Here is a 21,057-nt window from a genome sequence, read left to right on the forward strand (position 1 = left end):
GTATTTTTTTTTAAATACATCTAGAGACATTTATTTATTTATTTATTTATATGTTTATTTCGGTCATGTCAGTTAGATCGCTCATCATCACACATCATCTTAGTGTAGTCCACACAATACACATAACCGAAAGGGAAAGCGGGAGAAGCAAAAGCTTATCTAGTCCCGCCCCCCTTACCCACAGAATACATATATACATCTTACAATACATAATTTCATCATACTATTTTTTTTTATTATTTACATTTTGACAAAAACATGTTTTAGCATCAGGTAGCTCTCAGAGATGCAGTCTAACTCTAGACAGTTTAGACTCCATGTATGTCTGTACATGTGTGTCTGTACATGTGTCCATAATCAGTTCAACGTCCCAAAAGTCACAAAATGATCCAATCAGTAGAGGTCACTTCATCAGGTTAACTATTAACTTGGATGGTGTGAGAGCCCGTTTCGTTTTTTTTTTGTTTGTTTTTTCCCTTTAGTCATCCATCTCATCTGTAGCGTTCGCCTCGCTTTGCTTCGCCATTCTTTTCACATTACAGTGTGTCGGTGTACACATCAGCAAAGTATTGTGATCTGTATAAAAGAGTTGCTCATCCTACTTTTAGACATTTACTGAAACATGCATTCTAAAGGGCAACGCAAGATTGAAATGGAAAACAAGACGATTGCACAGGAAATGGCATTTTGTGCAGTTAGAAAAAGAAAAACGGAGAGTGGGTGGGTGGGAGAGAAAAAAAATAATAATAACAGCTAATGCCTCTGTACCAAAACTTTGCGCTTATAGTCGGAAAACCTCAGCCATGAAAATTTCAGGTAGAATTGTTACCTGCCACAGTCGAAGCAAAAGAAAAAAAATACAGAGTAAGTTAGTGGGTGTTAATTTCAAGCCCTGGTGATCATAATTATTTAGTCTCCTCTGGTTTCCCCCAGTCTGCAAACACAATTTTAGCAGAAGCCAGATTGCAGATGTGGAAATAGGCTGCAACACAGAAAATCAGTATGTCTTATTATTATTATAATATATATATATATTCTGCTACAGACATCACCTCTTGTGAATATCACTAAATACAATGTGAAGTAGAATAAATGATGATTAAGTCCGTCCGTATGGCTTACTGTCTGCTGCTTTATCTTTCACAAGAGAGTCACAGGGAACTGGAACTACACCCTGGATAGATCGCCAGTCCATACAGAGACAAACAACCATTCACTCTCACATTCACGACTCGACTAGAGAACCCTGATCTTTTTGCTGCAAGACATCAGTGCTGTCCACTATGCCGCCATGTGGGCCTGTCATACAAATGCAGTGTGTTACCGGTCATCAAAAATGTGTCTACAAAACAACATAATGGTTATTTTTTGAATTTTATGACAGAGGACTCTTTTGAAACAATGCAGGAAATAAATAATAAACAACAAAAGCTACAGTGAGCTGTTCGATGGAGAACTGGAGGTGAAAGACTGAACACCTTTAACTTCTCAGCAAGACAACTAACTCTTTCCTCAGCGCCCCGCTGTTTGCAGACAGATGCTGTGTGCAGCATCAAATAAGATCAAAGTCGGTTACAGAGTGACGGAGAAAAGCAAATTATAGGCTGACTTGTTTTTGTTCCTTTGCTGATATAGTGTAATAGTGTCCTTAACTGACGCCACCAGTGAATGCAGATGTCGCCAAGCCACCCACATTAAAAACTTTGAGATTATATTTTTCCGATCTGAAAAAGCAGATTTGCAGTATATGCACCCTAACCCAACAATTGCTTCAAATCCTATTCTTACAACCAAAAGAACACACACACACACACAAAGCATTATCCCTTACATTAACCTAAGCACTAAACTCAGAAATTGGGCTCTGCCTCATTAGGACGCAGGTTTTGTTCTTCTGAGGACTACAGGTCTTGACGAGGTCAGTGTTTATGCCAGAAAAGGTACAAAAAAAAAAAATACAAACACACACAAACACAGACAAATGCACTTATGGAAATGTTATTTACATTATGCAACAGGACAGGACGCGTCTACCTATTCTCACCAAACTATTCGTTTTTTGCAGTGCAGACTGGCAAGTGTGCAAGCATCCTGCAGGCACAGTGGACACACACTGACTCCAAAGATCCATGAAAACTAATTTAAATTTATGTCTCCTTTCTGCATCACCACACACCCTTAGGGCTGCCCATCCCTTACTCACCTCACTTCCTTCTACGTCTTCATCCCGGGCAGCGGGAGCACAACAACTGCAAGCCTTATGCTCCTCTTGCCAATGGCTCTGCCAAAAGAAGCATTAATAAAGGGCATTTTAATTGCGTTAAGCAGATAGATGGTGAAAACATCAGAACGTTGCTTAAATAGTTTGTCTTAATTGGATACTGAGGGCGCAAGGAACACGTTAATAGTTTGTACAGCTGTTATAAAGTGTGATAGAGTGCAAAATGAGATGAGGAACCCCATAAATGCTTCTATAAATGAAACTGTATACTTTTTCTTAAGTTACTCTTATGGACTTTTTGTTTTCAAGCCTCTCTGTTGTCGATCCTCCTTTTGGCTTTTTGCTAATCAGTGAATAGAGTATTGCAATCTTCTCTCCAGTGTCTCCAAAACTAACACAGCTGCTGCCACACCTGTGTCTCTGCACCTGCACCAAAGCCCCCGAACCAGCAATCCCATCATCCACCAGTGCTTTACCTCCTTGTCTTCATTCAGGGAACGCCGTTCGAGCTTTTTTGCTGCTCTGAGTGACAAGTAGATTAAGGGGCTCTGGCAGATGAGACTTCAGGTAGCAGGAAGTCAACTGTGACAAAATTAAGCAAACCTGACAGTGGCTGCTGAGTCAGTTCCTCAGGAATGGGAAGGCAGGAGGCGTTGAGAGGAGAGAGTATCGATACAGCGCTCGCAACTGCATATCTGCTGATCAAGACTGATGGAGCCGCAGCATATGCCAAGACGTTTTGTCTGAGCTTGGAAATGGGCCGCAAATGGATTGCTGATTGAGTGAGTTAGTTAATGGTGATACAGGCATGCAAGATAGCCTGTCTTTCACCTATCAGATATTCCATCCTGGGAAACTTAGCAGTGAGTCGGTGGGAACTCGAAATAGAAGTGTCTTGCGGTTTTAGACGCATAGACGCTCAGTTGGTTTGATCTATGAAGTGAAGACATGTCATTGTTTGCATGGGGCATTAAGTTAGTGGTGTATGTTGGGGGGGGGGGGGGGGGGGGGGGGATGGCTGCTTTGTTTGCACTTAACAGCCGCTGTTAAGTGCATTTAAATATACATAATCATGCCGGTGCAGTATAAGTGTTAATACCTATTGTGGGGCTTTAGAGATTCATCAAAGTCACATTTTGGGACATGGTGTGTTTTTGTGTGTAATGATGCACTTTTAGGCTTAATTACTGAGCAAAACAATCCACTACCCCAGGGGCCCTAAAAGCCCCAGCTTCCCTCTGTGTGTAATTTGTTTGAGGTAGCGTGATTAGCAGAAATCAACGATATGTCCTTTACATTATTCTCTCTCACAGTCTCAAGGTCATGTCGCATGAAAAAGTCTCGAAGGATTCTGCAAAAAAATGCTGAAACTGTTACACTTTAGATTGCATAAACCCTGAGAGTAAGTAACTATTACAGAACTCCGTAACACCATATGCTAATTGTGTAAGATATGATTTTAAGTTGCACCGAGTTCCTGCATAGCACTTAACGTAATTATAACATCCTTCAGAAACTGCAAGTGCCGCATTGAAGAGTATACTGATCATGATGTTGTCAGACACCAACACTGTGAGAATTGAAGTCCCTCAGAACGCCGTCTCGGACCTCAAAATAGATGATCCATGCAAGGGAAGGGCGGTGTTTCCATTTCGTTTTTGTTCAGTATACTCCTAAACAATGTGCGTGATTGCTGGATAGTTTATGTCCAGAAAGGATCTAATACTCAACCGCCTTCTCATATCTCTTGGCTACATACAGTACTATGGCAGCATAAATTGCAGCTCTCCAGTCACGTCGCCAGCAGACAGACAGTGATCAGAATGTGCAGAGGAAGCAAAGTCCTGCAGAAGGCGAGGATCTATAAACACAGAGAACAAGGGCTTTGCTCCTCCAATATTGATTCGGAACGGCTGTGAGACCTGCTATGGAGTGCAAACTTACAATCAGGAGGAAAAACACATGTCAATACAGCAGAACTATTTTAGATATTTCCTGTCTGCAAGTAAGAAAGTTAAAAGTCTCAGACACTTTTTTCTTTTTTGTTCTACTGAAAATGCTGTGAGGCGGGTGGTGAGGCATGGATTCCACTCATTCACTGTAGAATTGTTTTACTTACATATTAGAAAAGTGCTGCATGGCACCTTGTCAGATCTGCTCGTCATATTTGCTGAACTCACAAGATCTTTCTTTTGTTCTATGCTTCTATATGTTCTAAAATCAATTGTATTGAGCTGTATGTCCTTATACAATGCAATTAAAATATTCAGGATGGTATTATTGTTGCAATATGAATCTGCAAATAACAAAAACAAACCTTTAAAAAAACTAAATAACATGTGGACAATTGAAATTAAAGCTTATATATAATGAGACGTTGAATTTATATTTTAGTGTGATAAATATAACCTAACGTATTACTCAGTTTCGTCCAGTTTTCATTATAATTTTATGTGTAGGAACACAGGACGTTGATTGGGGGGCCGCGAGTTTGAGACCCTTCTTTTAGAGTTTGGTTATATTTTAGTGTTGTAACTATGTTTAATCCTCAGTTTAAGCATGAAACTTTAACCCCACCCCCAAAAAAGAAATCATAATTAATGAATACATATAAAAGTAGATACTGAATAGTTATGCTTTCAGTGATCGTGTATTCTGTTAGGTCACAATGTAGACGGAGACAATACTGAAACCACTTTGACAGCTTTATTTGAAAACCCGTTGAATCAACAGAACACAAATGGTTACACAGCACACTATTAGGAAATGCACCTTCAAGCCAATGATTATTCGGGGTGTCTTACTGTTTGTTGTACTGTGCAGCAGTGTCCCGACAATGAGATTAAACAGAGGAGACTTCAATATCAAGAAAAAAACAAACGCGGACGGACCTTGTTGATGAAACCTTTGTTACCCAGGGAGTATCCATTAGCAAATAAAGCCATGCAGTTATATTATACTCCGCTCGGAGTTTTGAAGAGAAAAGAGGCCATAATTCGGAGATGGCTGCACATTGTGCAGATGTCAGGGACAGGCTGCTGAATGCCCCCTCCTTTCAACGAAATGTCCCAAATGGTTCACCGCCAACTTTGGTTTGGCTCCTCGCCTGATATCACAGAACTGTTTCCTGTGAACGTCTGTTATCTGAGGACCGCAACGAAACAGTAACAAAAACTGTTTCGCTTCATATCAGGAAAGATTGAATGTTTTGCTGAGTCATGTGTTAAAGACCTGTCTCTACACAGTGTATGTCCATGTCATTAAAATATACAAGTATGCCTATACATATGTAATAAGAAAATACCAGTCATAATATTACATCTTAATCAACTGCACATGATGGAATGGAAGATATGCATAAAATATGCATCTCTAGTATGTGAAACACAATGTATGTATTTCTGCGAGTGTCATTATCAGAATACCAATGAGGCGGCAGAGGGGCGTGCAAACAGCAGGGCAGTCAGCAGGACAAAAAACAGTCAGTCTTTGATGACATCAGACATCTGTGCCGGCGCCACTGCTAAGCTTCCCTTGTTATAAACTCTGCCGTCTTCTAATCAGCCAGAAATCCAAACAATTGTTTGATTGTTATTGGACTCCAACAGGTTGCACACGCTGTGCCGGCGACAATGGTTGGAATAATGAAAACACATTTTAGCGTGCCATTAAGGTTACATATAAAATTGGTCCCCAAGGGGCCGCTAATGTTATTGTTAAATACAATTCACTGGTAATTTAAATCAGTCAGAACAGCAAGCAAAAGATCCCCTGTGTGTGTGTGTGTGTGTGTGTGTGTCGTCTGTGCAAATTGCTGGCCAATAAATGTGTGGACTGATAGATTACGTGCATAGTGGCTGGCTGAATTTATCAAACCTTTCATCCTTAATGCCCCTCTCTGTCTACCTGAGGAGTTCATAGCTACATGTAGACGTTAATCAAAAGCAGGTCATATCTCCACTGTGCAGCCTGTGCCATCACCGTGCCCTCTTATTATTTACCTGAGACCCACCTATCCAGAAATGCATCAGCTAAAATAAATGATTTTTGTTGCCGTGAAAAATATACCTAAACCACTGCAGCGTAAAAAAAAAGAAATACGACCAAGCACGGTACAAAAGAACAAATGTACCTGCGAAAAAAATAACACATCCTCTGCTGACAAAACTGTAAAATAAATCCCCTCTCTCCCCCTCTCAGTCTCTCATGTCAGATATGTTCCTGTACACCTACGTTAGCATGCAAGCATATACATTTACACTCATACAGACAAACAAGAATGCAGTAAACGCACAGTACTAAACAAGCTGGCCTGGGGGTTATGATCTAATGAGATTATTCAGTATCAGAGGGCTTCCTGCTGTACATCATTTATCTTCATAATTGTATCACAGCTCTTTTATTAAATAGGAAAAAAAAAAAAAACACAACAGAAGAGGTATTATCCATTTTTACTGGTTCATCAATCACATTTCCGTGATTCTTGTGCCAAAATCTGTATTCATTATCATCCTCACACACCGCTAACAACACACACACACACAGCACAGATAAATAATAATCCTTGTGCTGGTTAAATAAGTCATTTATTAATAGGGACAGGAGCATATACATATATTATTCTTCACTTCAACTTTAGAACAAAAAAAAAAAATATATATATAAAACAAAGTCTCTTCCCACTGTGTACAATATCACATTTTGCTGATAAAAAAATAAATTGACGTGGTTGTTTGGTCTGGCTGAACCTGATTGCTGCAAGCCAGGACTCCAGTGGGGAGGGAGGGTCGTTTAGGAATGAAAATAAGATACCCAATGGAGTGTTTTAATGGAAAGAAAATGTCAATTTTACGAGTGAGTGTCTTCCTGTGGAAAAGTGTGATTATGCAGGAAGACGTACGATTAGGAATTGACTGTGTGTGTGTGTGTATGTATGTATGTGTCTGCATGCTCGATGAATGTGTGCGTGCCGCTGAGGAGCGATGGACTGAGGCGTGTCTACTGTACAATCACTCATGCATTAAGTGCGGAAGAATGCATTCCTGCTGGGCAGTGTGCTTACTGCATCCCACACAAGGTCACCTATCCACACACACACACACACACACACACAGCCACTCTGGGCTGATTTACACCACCGCTCAATATGCATATTTCCTGAGGATGCTGCAGTGCACTGACTGGTCGGTGTTAGTGTGGCAGCCACAGCCGAATCCACTATCCCCTGTTTCATTTCACTCTCCAGTCACATGAGCCTCTTACTGTGCGATGTACGGGAAATTTTACTGGTTCACAAAATTGACCCATATTTATTGTCATCTGTAGTATCCAAATTCACTATCCAAAAAAAAAATATCCAAACACATTTGCCACAAGCATGATGGATCATATAAGCAGTGTTACTTGAGTACATATATTATTTATAATGGAAAATGCATCATATTTTATTTTATTATATATAATATAACATATTTTATTGTGAACATGCAGTTTCAAACAAAGAAAATTAAAAAATGGAAATAAATTGCTTGTAAAGTGTCTCTGTCCATGGTGCTGAAATCAAGGATCTTCCTTTCCTTCACACTTCTCAGTCAATACCTAACAAGTAAATAAAATAAATAAGTTTAAATGTGGTTGTCTCACTGCCAAATAGCAACATTTAGGTCATATATTTGTCTCCTAATTTAATCTATACCTCCATATAAAACAAGAATTGTGATAGTGATAGAAGTCATTTGAATATCATTGAATTTTAAGGTTTTTTTCTGCAGTTAATAAAAACAGACAATGGGGATTATTAATTTGAAAGGGTTTGGTGTTTTATTTCAGCCATTATGCACAACAAACACAGTGCATATAAATCATCAACAGAATGCTGTTTTATTTGGGCTATGACTGGCACTTATTATGGGGGCAAATTGAGTTCAGCAGCAAATTGTTGATCTGCAATAGGCTGCACCTGAAGCACTAACAGTAAGGGAAGCTGTTGTCAAATGCTGTGTTGTATTTACATGGCACTAGAATGCTATTAGAACGTGTCACTAGTGCGATCAAAATCAGCTGTATCACAGATGACGGATCGTCTTACGTGATTTTTATATTCCCGTAGCAGCCTATGCATTACAACTCTATGGGATGGCACAGAATAGGTTTTGTTTCACTGTGGTGACCTCGACGGTGATTGGACAAATGCGTCAAAAACGTCACTTCCACGAAAGCTCGGCTTCTCTCTGAGTCAGTGGAGCAATGGGTGGGAGCAAATGTGGAAGCTGGGCTTCTGCATGACGATTGGAGGAACTGTCCGAAAGGCGGAACCAGTTTTTGATTGACAGCATTGCAGAAAGATACACGACAGCGGAGCCTTTTCTGCCTCAGTCCTGTGTACATTTTGTGAGAGAGGTCATTGTGTGTTATTTGCTCGCCGATATAGATCATTTTCATTTGTACTTAGACACTGTAAATAAAAACACTATTATACAATTATTTCAGTTTAACACAATTAGCGCGTTTTCTTGTTCTAGTTGTTCGTTTGCAGAATTTATATATATAAATAACTCGGCCTGAAATAATTGTCCCCTGTTTCAAAGACCAGCGACCGCCACTGTTATATATGTCATATTGGAGATGACTAACACTTTAACATTGCATACAAGAATATTTTATATGCTCCTACACATGTTCTTCAAATACAGTGACATTGTCCCCCTAACTTGACTTAAATTAACAATGTAGCCACATGTAATATGATCTGAACAAGGCCGAAACAAACGTTTTCAGAGATCTTACACTACCAGGCTCAGAGAGTTACTGAGGAGCATGTCTCTTTATTTCTGTGTAGCCAGAAATAGCAAGTCATTAAGAGAATGGCAGGTGATGGGCAGATTAGTAAGGCTCAGCAGAGGCGATGTGTAATGAAGACATTTCAGCCTTACAGTATTCTTCCCTGTACCACGCCATCTTATTGTGCCTTCGTCCCTTGTTTTCCTTATCTCATATAGCTTCAAAACAACTTTTTCCTCTTCTTCCCAGCCTTAGGAAGAACAACATGGGCATGATATGAAGTGTGGTTTCCAAGTTCATTCTCCTCTTAGTAAGGTTTAAAAAAAAAAAAAAAAAAAAAAATGAAATTAGAACACTGTGCTCCCATGACAAGCTACAGGACTTATAGAAGTAATGAGAGCTCCATATGCTGTGATAATTTTAATGAACTTGGTGAAAAGTGGTTTTTATTGCACAACTGAAACACATCCAAGGGTGATATCTTAATGCACATTTCGCTATCTCCATACTCACAGGGGCTGCAATACTAATATAAGTCTAATACTAATTAAGTCTGTGGAGAGATTGTCTTCTTTTTTTTTCAATTCCATACATTCTGACTTGTTTACTGCAAATAATAACAATGTTTCTCTTTACCGTCATTTCAATCAATACATGGAGATACAGATAACAGGAAGTGCTGAGCTCCCGTTCGGCCTCTTAAAAATAAAATGACTTTTTTTCCGAAATTGTACACAGATAGAAAGGAATCAATACAATTTTGTATTTGATGGGACATTCTCAATCACTAATTCGGCCTAAAGCCTAGAGCCAAAGTATTTCCTGGATACGTTCTGTGGGAATAATCCCTTTGCTTTTCGTAGATTTAAAATGCATTTGCCTGCTGAATTGTTTGCATAATCTGTGTATTGTCAAGCTCATTGATCCAATAGGCTAAAAACACATAGAAAGTGCTGGTATCAGCTGTAAGTTAAACAATAATATGTGCCTAATTAGAGTGGGTCACAAAAGCTGCTTGATAAACATACTGTAATATCAGTATATGTTTTTCATAAGCTTATTTAAGTCACAATGTTTGTCCCGCACACACTTAACGTGATTATGAATGTATCTGGCAGGTGCATATAGGATTGATAAATATACAAAATAATCCAATATACTGTAATGTCTGGGGGCGTCAACACAGCAACACATTTTGCCGACACACAGCTGATATACATCAGCTGTATTCTATGTATGTCGCCGGGAGGAATTCTGCATTTGCAATTCAAACAAAGTTTGCACAGACGGGAGAAACTTTTCTGACCATGGGGGCTCGGGGGAATAGAACATGTACATTTGGTTCTCCGGATCTCATGTGCATCATCTCTTATTTACTTGGTTAGATGATTTTCTTGATGGCAGATGACAATTAGAGAGGATGTTCCAGAACCGTGGTTTCTGACTGTGGGCTGTGATACTGCCTTGGTCCAGTGGGATTCCGCTGTTGTGTTCTGCTTAATAATCTAAATCCTCTTAATCCCCTTTGGCCCACTTCAGTCATTTGATTGCTCCTTGTATTTTTATTACGTTATTCTCCATTTTCCTAATCTGGCCCACAGCACTCTGATGGTGTGTTGCTGGAGAGGAAGAAACGAGACATTCTGCTCTAGTGAGGTCATGCAGATTACAGGGGTCACTCTAATCCATAAAGCTGAACATGTCTGTGACCAATCAGAAAACAAAAATGCCGTATAATAAACGGCTCCGGCAAAGCTACACTCATGTGTTATGCACACCTGTCACAAAATGTGTGATGTGTGTTTTACTACCAATGTAAATGTGCCTGGGCTCACTTGTGCATTAGCCTGCTTTGCCACCTGAGAAGATGCCCGTAGGCGACAGAGGACAGATTTTCATTTTGTTCAGTCACCATGGATCATGCAACACAACCTTTTGTAGGAAGTAATTCATTCAGCGATAAGCACAACAAAAAGGGAGGGGAGAAAAAAAAAAAAAAAGAGCACTGTCAGCAGCCATCAAGATGTTAGCGTGTGATAGGCAAGTATGGCTCTGTAATCAATCTGCATATGCACTCGCAAGGACTCACAACTTAAAAGTCCAACGCCTGGCTGGAAGGAAATAAATGGTAAAATGCTTTGGAAATATACACATTAGTTGAGAATCTTTGTTGGTTTTAACCAAATTCAAAGCATTTTCACGTTCTGAATAAACAACAAAGATGCACTCCCTCTTATAATCAGTACCTTGTTACGCTTCACCCACTTAACACCTAAGAATGCCGAATGTCCTTCTGGACTTTTTTGCTTTTTATTTTAACCATAAAAGGGTCACAAAATGTCCCGTGAGTAAGTGCTTTTGCCCATTTCTTCCAGAATAAATGGCAGTTATTCACAATTGACTGCATGTCAAAATAGTGTGTTAACATTTAAAAATGAAGAAAACCAAATAGTTTTCATTTTAAACACTGTAGTTGTACACAAACACCAGATTTGACGTGTTATATTTGAAATTTGAACAGTATAAAACGTATTTAAAATAACATCTGTCGCTGATTCGCCGTCTTCCTGCGTCTTCCTTATTCCAGGATGTGTATTACATGTTTTAAAAAGTATCTTATCTTATGTGATACCAAGTGATGTTCCTCCCTCAGTCCATTATGGATTTACCCCTAACCCATTAAAGACCTTTGCTGTCAACACATTTATATGAAAATGTAATAGAACAGTAGCGTGCTGACAAAGGTGACAGATGACAAGTTATTCGGTGCAGTGTATGCAGATGTTCTTGAACAGTGAGGGGTATTTAAAGGACACATAAAAGCTATGATTTCCTTGACTGGTGTCATTTGCAACAAAGTACAACTGTAGCAAGATTTATTCAAGTGTAAACTCACCGAATACTAAGACTGCATAGTCTTTCACTCACTGTCTTCACCCTTTTTCCATTAAAAGACTGATTCCAAGGGTAAGATATGCATCTGTCTAATTTTGTGCCTGTCAACTCGCCATCTGGTGCAGCATCAACGGCAAAGACAGTAAAAAAAAATGCTATCATATCATCAATCACGGGCACAAACACACACACGCATACGGGTGTGGAATGCGCTAATTACTAGAGACCGTAGGTGGTGACATCTTACAGACAAATTGGTGTTTTTTCTTCATCCATCATGGTGATGTTTTGCTGGGTTCAGTGTGGCTACAGATGCAAAGTCCTTCCTGGAGACCTCAATTCAATCTTCCGCTCATTTAATTAATTTCAAAGTAGAAGTAACTCATTGACACTTTGTGTTTTCACGGAATGTTAATGGGTGTTTTAGCAGTTGATGCACCTACAGCACAGTGTTACAGTGAAACAGCGAGGTCATTCCTCTTACAAAGGGAACGTGTACAGTAGTTAAGATTGAGCTGCTCTCACAGCTGACCTTTGCATGCTCCCTGCTTTTTCCAAGCACATGGACCTCGTTGGTCTCTGTATTCGATGGACATAATTAGTAAATCAGATTAAAAAAAATAAAAATAAAAATACTGTTTTGCCATTTGCCACGTGGTCAACAAACACAACTCCAAATCAATGCTTCTGTTTTGTGTTAGAACGCAGCTGTTCATCCAAAGTGTCAGGCACGAACAAAGCAGCATCAAAAAACTCAACAATCTGTCTTTACTGTTACTGTTACTGTTAACTCCTTAAAACAGCTGCTTTTACTGTTATCTTTGTGGCACCGGGTGTGCGATACGACGGAGTATTAGGGCCAAACTGAAGAGAGAAAGAAAGAATAAAGTCAAACATTATTAGATGTTATGATTAGATGTAACCAGCAGTCGACCAACCACCATCCGCCAAGTCTGCGTCGTTCTTTCTTTGAAACAAATTCCGTTTCTTTCACAGTCTTTGCAACGTTCTGATGCTGATGATAATGTGGTGCTGATGTGCCATAAAAGGTTAAGTATTTCTTAACTTTTGAGTCCCAAACTGAAATGTATCTTCACAAAACGCTGAAAACTATGCCTTTTTCTCTCCTTGAATCTTCCTTAAAGACTGTCATACGGCTTTGTGAAATTGTGTAAAACTGTCAACAGGACAAGTTGAAAGAACTTAATGAGCAAAAGCAACGGTAAAAAGAAGAGGTTTTACTCTTGGTGGTTTATAATTCTTTGTTAATTTCTATTTTTTAGCAGTCTCTTCAGGTCTGCTGAATAGCATCATTACTTCTTTTGACAGTTGGCTGTGGTCGGCAGCAGGAACTGTCGTTATATTCTCTGTGATTTTCCGTGGAACAGAACAAGGATGCGGTTCAAGGAAAGTGGTCATCAATGTTTTACTTTCATGTGTTGCTTATAATGCAGTGAGGTCATCACAATTTCAAAAAAAACAAAAAAACTGTTGTCATTTGAAAGCACGTCTGAATTTGATCGAGTGCTATACTGACACAGCCGTAGGTTGTTAAATACACTCGTATAATTGTATACAGTTAGTTTATGTGGAAGTTGAAATCAGTGAAATACCTAACTGCTACAGTATTCATAAGCATATGTTGGCGACTAATATTGGCTGGCTGGTCCCTGTCTTTTCATCCTGTCGTGCATGAAACACTACGAGTGGAATATATCACGAGTATGGAGATAAACATATTCTCATATCCAGCTGTTTACCACTGGACACACCTGTTCATGTTGGCATTTATAACAACTCACACACACACATACACACTTACACACATGGGCATCAGAAGCATTTATAATGTGGGGGGAGGGCGCGCTACCCGAGAAAATTTGTAATGTAGATGCCATTCTGGTTGTTAGCTTTTATCTACAGAAGTAAGAAAGAAAACCAATGCAATAACTAATTCAGAAACAGATTAAATAAAAAGTCCTCATTCAACAAGTCCTGTTTTTTTTTTTTTTAAACCCACTGTCGTGACCAAGATAATGACATTAATTTGACACACTGCATTTTACTCGAGCCTAGGGTGATTCAACACGTAGTATATGTGGTTGCAATTTTCAAATAAATGAGGCTCCATACAATTCTGAGACCATCCACATCACATTTTATTCATAACTGGCCCAGCACCTTTCATCGCTCACCTCACCAATGGAACTCTCTCCGCTGTCCCTACATGCTGACCTCAGTCTCAAGCACCTATTTCAAGAGCGATGATGGAGTTGGGTTGAGCGTTATGTTCATTGATAAACTGAAATAAGTGTGCTTTAAAAAGTCCAAAAGAAATGACCATGAAATAACATCAATAAATGACATGGCCTAGTTTACATGAGTGGTTGTGGTCACCTTGTTTGAACCCAGTGGTCTTCCCATCAAACTGGATTTTGACGTGAAGTGCAGTCGTCAGACCAGGGCCACACAGTGGGTGTAGTGGTTAGCACTCTTGCCTTTGCAGCAAGAAATCCCAGGTCCGCGACACGGTCGGAACAAGGTCCTTTCTGCATGGAGTTTGCATGTTCTCCCCATGTGTGCGTGGGTTTTCTCCGGGTTCTCCGGTTTCCTCCCACAGCCCACAAACATGCAATATGGGGATTCAATTGGAGACTCTAAATTTGAGCCTAGGTGTGAAAGTGGATGGTTGCTTGTCTCTATGTGTCCCTGTAATAGACTTGCGATCTGTCCAGGGTGTCCCCTGCCTATCGCCCTATGTCAGCTGAGATTGTCACAGTGCCCCCCGCGACCCTCATGTGGAGGATAAAGCGGCAGAAGACGGATGGATGGATGGATGGAAGTTGTCAGACTATAGACCAATAAACTCCCAATAAACTTTTTGGTCTGTGATTATTTTATTCTTGCTGATAATAAAAAATACCAGCAGATGGTGCTCTGTGCACTACTGCTGATTTCATTGTTTAGTTGAATTTAACATTGATCTAACATGACCTAGGGCTAAAACTGTGTCTATGTAGCAAAAGCAGAACATTTTGAGTTGACACTGAGGCTGACGTTTCACTTGCTGTAGGGTTACGATATGTGTGCGTGCTGTGAGTTTTATTGTAGGTAGGTAACAAGGAAAACCTGGATTTGATTTTCAGTTGGGTAATCTATCGATCAAGTGGAATGGATTTATGGCGACTGATCGTGCACTAATATTTCACATGGTGCATTTGCTTGTTTCTCAAATGTATATTTCATCTAATTCTCTTGCAGGTGACAGAGACACGGACAGGACCACTGGGGTGCAGCAGCTATGACAATCTGGACTCAGTCAGCTCAATCCTTCTGCAGAGCCCTGAGAGCAAGCTTCATCTGCAAGGTAAACAAACCCAGCCTATCAATATTTTCCATATGCTGCCCTGTGGTGTTCGAGCAACAGGCCAGCAGGGTCAAACTCCATTGTGGCCTCTAAAATGCTTATAGGTGGACAAGGAATGTGGTTCCTGCATGCCTTCTCAGAAATTGAATATCAATGCATTTTTTAATTGGGATTTGGATGGATCTGCTTTCCCAGCCCCCACCCCCGAGGGATTGTGATGTGATTCTCTGTGGTTATACTGTAGATGCCTGCTTGCATTCCAGCACGACTGTGTTCTTAAGATTCTGTCAAAGCTTTGTTCAAAGACAGTCCTGAACGCAGTCCACCTGCACAAACCGTTCAAACTATTCAGACGTGAAAGCAGAAATTAGCACTCTTCATGCAAGTATAATGGAAAAAAAAGGACAATTACTCACATCACTCAGTTGTATCTAGGGTTGCAAAGGGGACAGAACATTTTCAGGAACTTTAGTTTGGTAATATTTTGGAAACTATCTCGGCATAGAGTGCAATGCGTAGATGAGTCACTTTCAATTTGAATGAAATAACATTTTTACTCATGAATCACTGTGTTCAAAAAGCAACTGTTCCCTTTAGCTGCTTTGTTCTTTTAAGCGCAAATAGTTCCATCTTAAATATTGACATGAGTAATAATTAGCCTAAGAGAAATAATTGCTTGCAGTGACAGTCTCCCAGGGGGACAGAATGATGAAAGATTCTGTAACTGTGGTCAAGTGTTTGCAAAAAGTGATTGGTTCTTTGATTTATTTGAGTGAACGCAGGTTATTAAAAGCAGTTTGAGCATCACAGAGGCATATTTTTCAATCCGAACCCTTCTTTCCACATTTCTCCCCTCACTGGAGGGAGTATTACTGAATTTGTCAAAGGAACACTTTTAGGTCCTCATTGCCACTTACTCCAAGGACTCTATAGGTTTTTGGAAAAAAGCTCCAAATGTAATGGCCATGTGCTTTGAAGGCTGCTTTGTTACACAATTGAAAGATGACAAGTCAGGGAATGATTCTGTCTTTTGGCTTGATAATAAAGCCAAAGGAATAGAAAAGCTTTTCTGGTGGTTTCTGACTTAGACTTAGTTTTGTATTTCTTGTACCAATTGATTGTATTGTATTATAATGGTGTATGTGTGTGTGTGTGTCCATATGTTTGTGTGTGCATGGGCAAAAGGTGAGAATTCTCCTAAAAATGTGTCCTTTTGAAAGCAATTGTCATTGTTGTCTTTACTTCGAAGGACTGTTGAGAGTCTAACTTCGACAATTAAAGTCCTCGTCAAAGCGATGGCACTTCAAACAGCCCATGAAGACACGTGTAGTCACAAAGAGAGCTTTTAAGGTCTTTGCCTTGAATATTGTCGGTGTATTTATAACGAGATTGTCATTTAATAATTCAGCCTTCAGTTTTAATTTGTCATGAACCCAAGTTCAAGTCATAATTTGAAATGTTTTCTGTGAACAATTCAGTTTATTATCTCAGATCAACAACAACAACAACAACAGTGTGCAACCATGTGTATGAAAGTGGTGCAGGCTAATCTTTAAATTTACTTAGATTACAGTCTCTGGTTTGCATTGAGTTCCAATCATTTCCAGTTTACTTTACACAGAAAGTTGTAACGCTGCCCTTTACAATTCAATGTCACTTCATTCTTTATCGTTAGATACATTAGGCTACAGTATAATACCCAGTATGTGCATCTGTATCAATGAAAACAGACACATAGAGAAATAAACATATCTGTACTGTACAGTTGATACTTATACTGATACTGATATTTGTGATTTATTATTTGTGAAGATATTATTTGTGAAGATATTTCTCTACACAGGGGAAACTGATTTTTCAAAAATACTACCCCTATTCTTGTAATACAAAGCTAAATTCAAAAATAAAATCAGTGAAGTATTCCTTTAAATTCTAATTCTTGTTATTTTGAACAAAGCAAGAAATTGATACATTCCAAATGTTGTTTGGTTTCTTTGGTTAGGAAGTCAAAAGGTTGTTGGTATTGGTTGTTGCTGTTCAGTTCTATGTAAGGGTTTATGAGGTTGTTGCACATGAGATATGTAGACACCATTATGGTGGTAGAAACTATAGTTAACAACAGATTTGAATTCATTTTTATTAGCAGTTACACAGGTTGGGGTTATGGTGCCCTTTCCTTAAATCGATCCCACCTCAATTTGCCTTCATGAAGTGTTTTTCCCTATGACGTTGACTGCACTCCATATTTATTTGAGTTTCAGTGTCTGGTTTGCATTGAGTCCCATGTTGGGAGGAATACAACTTTGAGCTTTTAGGTCTCAGCGCTGGCGACAGCAGTTTGCCGCAGGCATTATGTTTTTTGTCAGGTTGTCCATCCATTCCAATCTTGTAAACACAATATCTCAAGAAAACCTTGAGGGAACATTTCCAAATTTGGCACCAACACTCACATCGACTCAAGGAAGACGTAAGTGCATTTAGTGGTCAAAGGGTCTGGCTCTTTGTTAGTGGCGTGCTTGTGAAAGTCCTTACAATCAGTGGAGGAGAATAACAAACAATCATGAACGTGACAAATGGTGACATAACCAAAGATCCACGACCAACACCTTACAAACCAAATGTTAAAGTACTGTATATGATCATGAATTCCCTTGGTCCCACACAACTTCTTTGTGTGCATAAGTGTAGTGTGTGCAAATGATGCTACACACTACATATTAAATTCCTGAGACCAAAGCTGAGCTTTAAATGCTTCCTCTGTTCTTGAAAGGCTCTAAATGAATTGATGAATCTGAATATATATATATAATGAATATATATATATATACATACATATACACATATGTATGTATATGTATATATGTATATATATATATATATATATATATATATATATATATATATATATATATAATGTTAATGATATAGTAGATCATATTTTATATTACCTGACAGATAAAGTGTACCTCTGGAGCGGTGTCTCATTTTCAAATGCCTATTGACCTTTTACCAGACAGTTAGCTAAAATGCAAAGTTTTGGCATTTAAACTGTGGGGAGGAGTCACATAGTGTGGGAGATCGTGTCAGCTGGCAGCGCCATAAAATATGCAATGTCCATGCAACATTTAAGGTGAAATGTAATTTTAGATCATGGCACGTGTGCCTCGCAGCAGGATGCTCCTCGGTGCATTGTGTGGCTATGAGGAGTTTGCATTTTCTCTGCACGTTTGCAATAGTTTTCTCTGGATGTTCCTGCTTCCCTATACCATCGAAATACATGCAGAGTGGGGTTAAGTTGAATTACAGCCTTTAAATTACATGTATGTACTGTAAGTGGCTGTTTGTCTCTTTTATGTTGGCCATGCCAAAAGCTTTCCTGTCTCTTGCGACTTCCAAAAGAGCAACATAATGTATTGATTTGATTCTTCGGGAATTACCGAAAAACATCATTATTATCTAGAAAAATCTTGTTCAGCCTTTTAAGAAAATCATTCAATAACTTGTAGATATCGGCCTCTTAAGCTGTCTTTTTCCATTTTGATATCTACCCATTTACTTTGTACACACATATAGTATTTATGACTCTGGCTGCATAGTCACTTATTTATTTGAATGTGTACAATTGGAAAAAAACATGATAAAATTGCATCTAAACCATGACATCCTCAATGTTCTGGTTTGCGTCAACAAACCTTTGACATAGAGATTTTAAATTCACACATCTCTTGAATCTCCAAATTATTATTATTATTTTTTTGTCATTTATCGGTGCAGGAAAATAAAAGTGTTTTTTCCAGCATGCTGTTAGATTAAAGGAGGTCATTTTGCCTCTTTATCAATTTGATCCTTACTGAAATATTCGCCAGTCATATATGCAACACAGGCTCAGTAACATTTTATAGGCGAGAGTAACTAAGTACAGGAAGATGTGTCATCTCACTAAGTGATAGAACATAATATAAACAAACTTGTTCAGGGTTTTATGGCGGCCCCACATTGCCTCCTCTCTATACATATATTTTCCTCCCACTGACATTGGGTGGGAAAGGCTGTATGAATTACTTCTAGCACAAGAATGAAAAAGAAAAAAATGCGAACAAATTTCATTTTCTACTGATTCTGCAATTGCATCGGGGGCAGTTGCAGAATCACATGTGATTTTGTGCACATCTAGTTTTCTGTTTGTGTGAAGCAGGTGGGAAATTGATCTATGGTGTGTGGGTGTGCGTGTGTGGGCCTGCAAGTGCTGCAGAAGAACGAGATCTCTATTATCTCTATTAGTCATCTCTTCTTATTGTTGTACCATTGATTTTTTTTTTTTTGTTAATCACTTATTTATGTCAGTCAAAATCAGTGTCCCAATACTGATTGGTGTTACTTTAAAAAAGCAATTAGTTATAGTTACTTCTCCCACAGTTAGTAAATAAGTTACTACACTGTGAAAATATGTTAAGGTAACTGTTGAGTTACTTTTTTCTTTATGAAAATTTAACTTTCAGCTGTATATAATTATTTATCATAAAACTGGATATTAAATATGTTAACTTAATGAAATGGACACTTAATAGAACAATTATTATTGCTGGATTACAATGTGAAACAAGATACCTATCAAATGTAATACATAATTATAGATATTATCATTATTATGCTTCTAGTAGTAGAACAATGGAACACACTCCATACATTCTTGCTTTTTATCTTGATGAAGAATAATAAGGAATAATATGTTGAGGACATGCTAAACCTATTATTTCTTATTTTTCTTTAAAAGTTGTTATAAATCACATGCAGTCCCTTCAGATATAATGCCACTGCCCAATTGGAAATGACTAAACTACAGGGGATCGTATTAATATGCAGCACCATGAGCTACAACAAGGATGCAGTAATAGGAGAGCCACTCTGTTTCATTATATTGTAATTAAACTTTTAATCATGCCTTTTTTTTTTCTTTCCTCACTTTTATTATATTCACTCCAAACCTCAGCACTTTAAAACACCTTGAGGCCTAAAACTTTGTTGAAAAAAACATACAAGAAAGTGACGACAAGCTTGCAACCACACATTTTTCACAGCGTTTAGGGTGATTTGGTTCAGAGAGATTAGCTTTAAAATGGCCTGAGACAGCATCCAGGTTTAAATTAAGAGGGAAGAAATAAGCATGCTAGTGAATTTAGCTGTGGTCAAAGACATTTTTTCTTTTTTTTTTCTAAAATAACAGTTTTTTCTAAAGGGATGTTTTTTTCCTCTGCTTCTCACCCCTGTGGTCTGCTCCTTGTGAGCTGGTGAGGCTGTGAGCTGCAGATAACACACTGCGGATACGACACTCCCTGGATATTCTCTCTGTCTTATATAGTTTTGAGTGCTGTGTTGGAATCAGACATCAAGGGAGCTACCTATCAGGCCAAACTCAGCCCTCTTCTCGCCCACAGTTTTGCTTTGTGATGCGTTTGGCAAATTAACCACCGCTTTGTGTTTCCTCCGTTTGCCCCTCTTTTTTCTCCCCAACAATCATCAGAATTAAAGATGGCACTGGAACCTTTTTTTTTTCGTTCTTTTTTTCACGTTAGGTTTCATGCTTGACTTTGCGAAGCTTTGATGTATTAAACATGAAACTTCCCTTTGCTGTAACTTGATAGGACTTTTGAGGTTCCAGCTCTACATGTTGGCATGCCTATCATCTGACTGCAGGTTATAGGCACCGTTTTTACGGGCGGGCCAACTTCAGCACCAAAAATGGGCATCAGAGTGTGTCATTAGCAGACTATTTGCGGACGTGCAAGAGGAACTC

At 38.9% G+C, this 21,057-nt stretch overlaps 1 protein-coding gene across 2 annotated transcripts in view; it reads left to right on the forward strand.

Annotated features, from left to right (window-relative positions):
* brinp1 (bone morphogenetic protein/retinoic acid inducible neural-specific 1) overlaps window positions 1-21,057 on the forward strand; it is a 137,927-nt gene that overhangs the window by 92,024 nt on the left and 24,846 nt on the right. For both annotated transcript variants that reach the window (XM_058617378.1, XM_058617377.1), the window contains exon 5: window positions 15,158-15,263. In XM_058617378.1, the coding sequence (XP_058473361.1) occupies window positions 15,158-15,263 (106 nt within the window). The remainder of the gene's footprint in view (window positions 1-15,157; window positions 15,264-21,057) is intronic.

This window comes from Solea solea, chromosome 19 (assembly GCF_958295425.1).
Source record: "Solea solea chromosome 19, fSolSol10.1, whole genome shotgun sequence".
In the NCBI taxonomy this organism is placed as follows: domain Eukaryota; kingdom Metazoa; phylum Chordata; class Actinopteri; order Pleuronectiformes; family Soleidae; genus Solea; species Solea solea.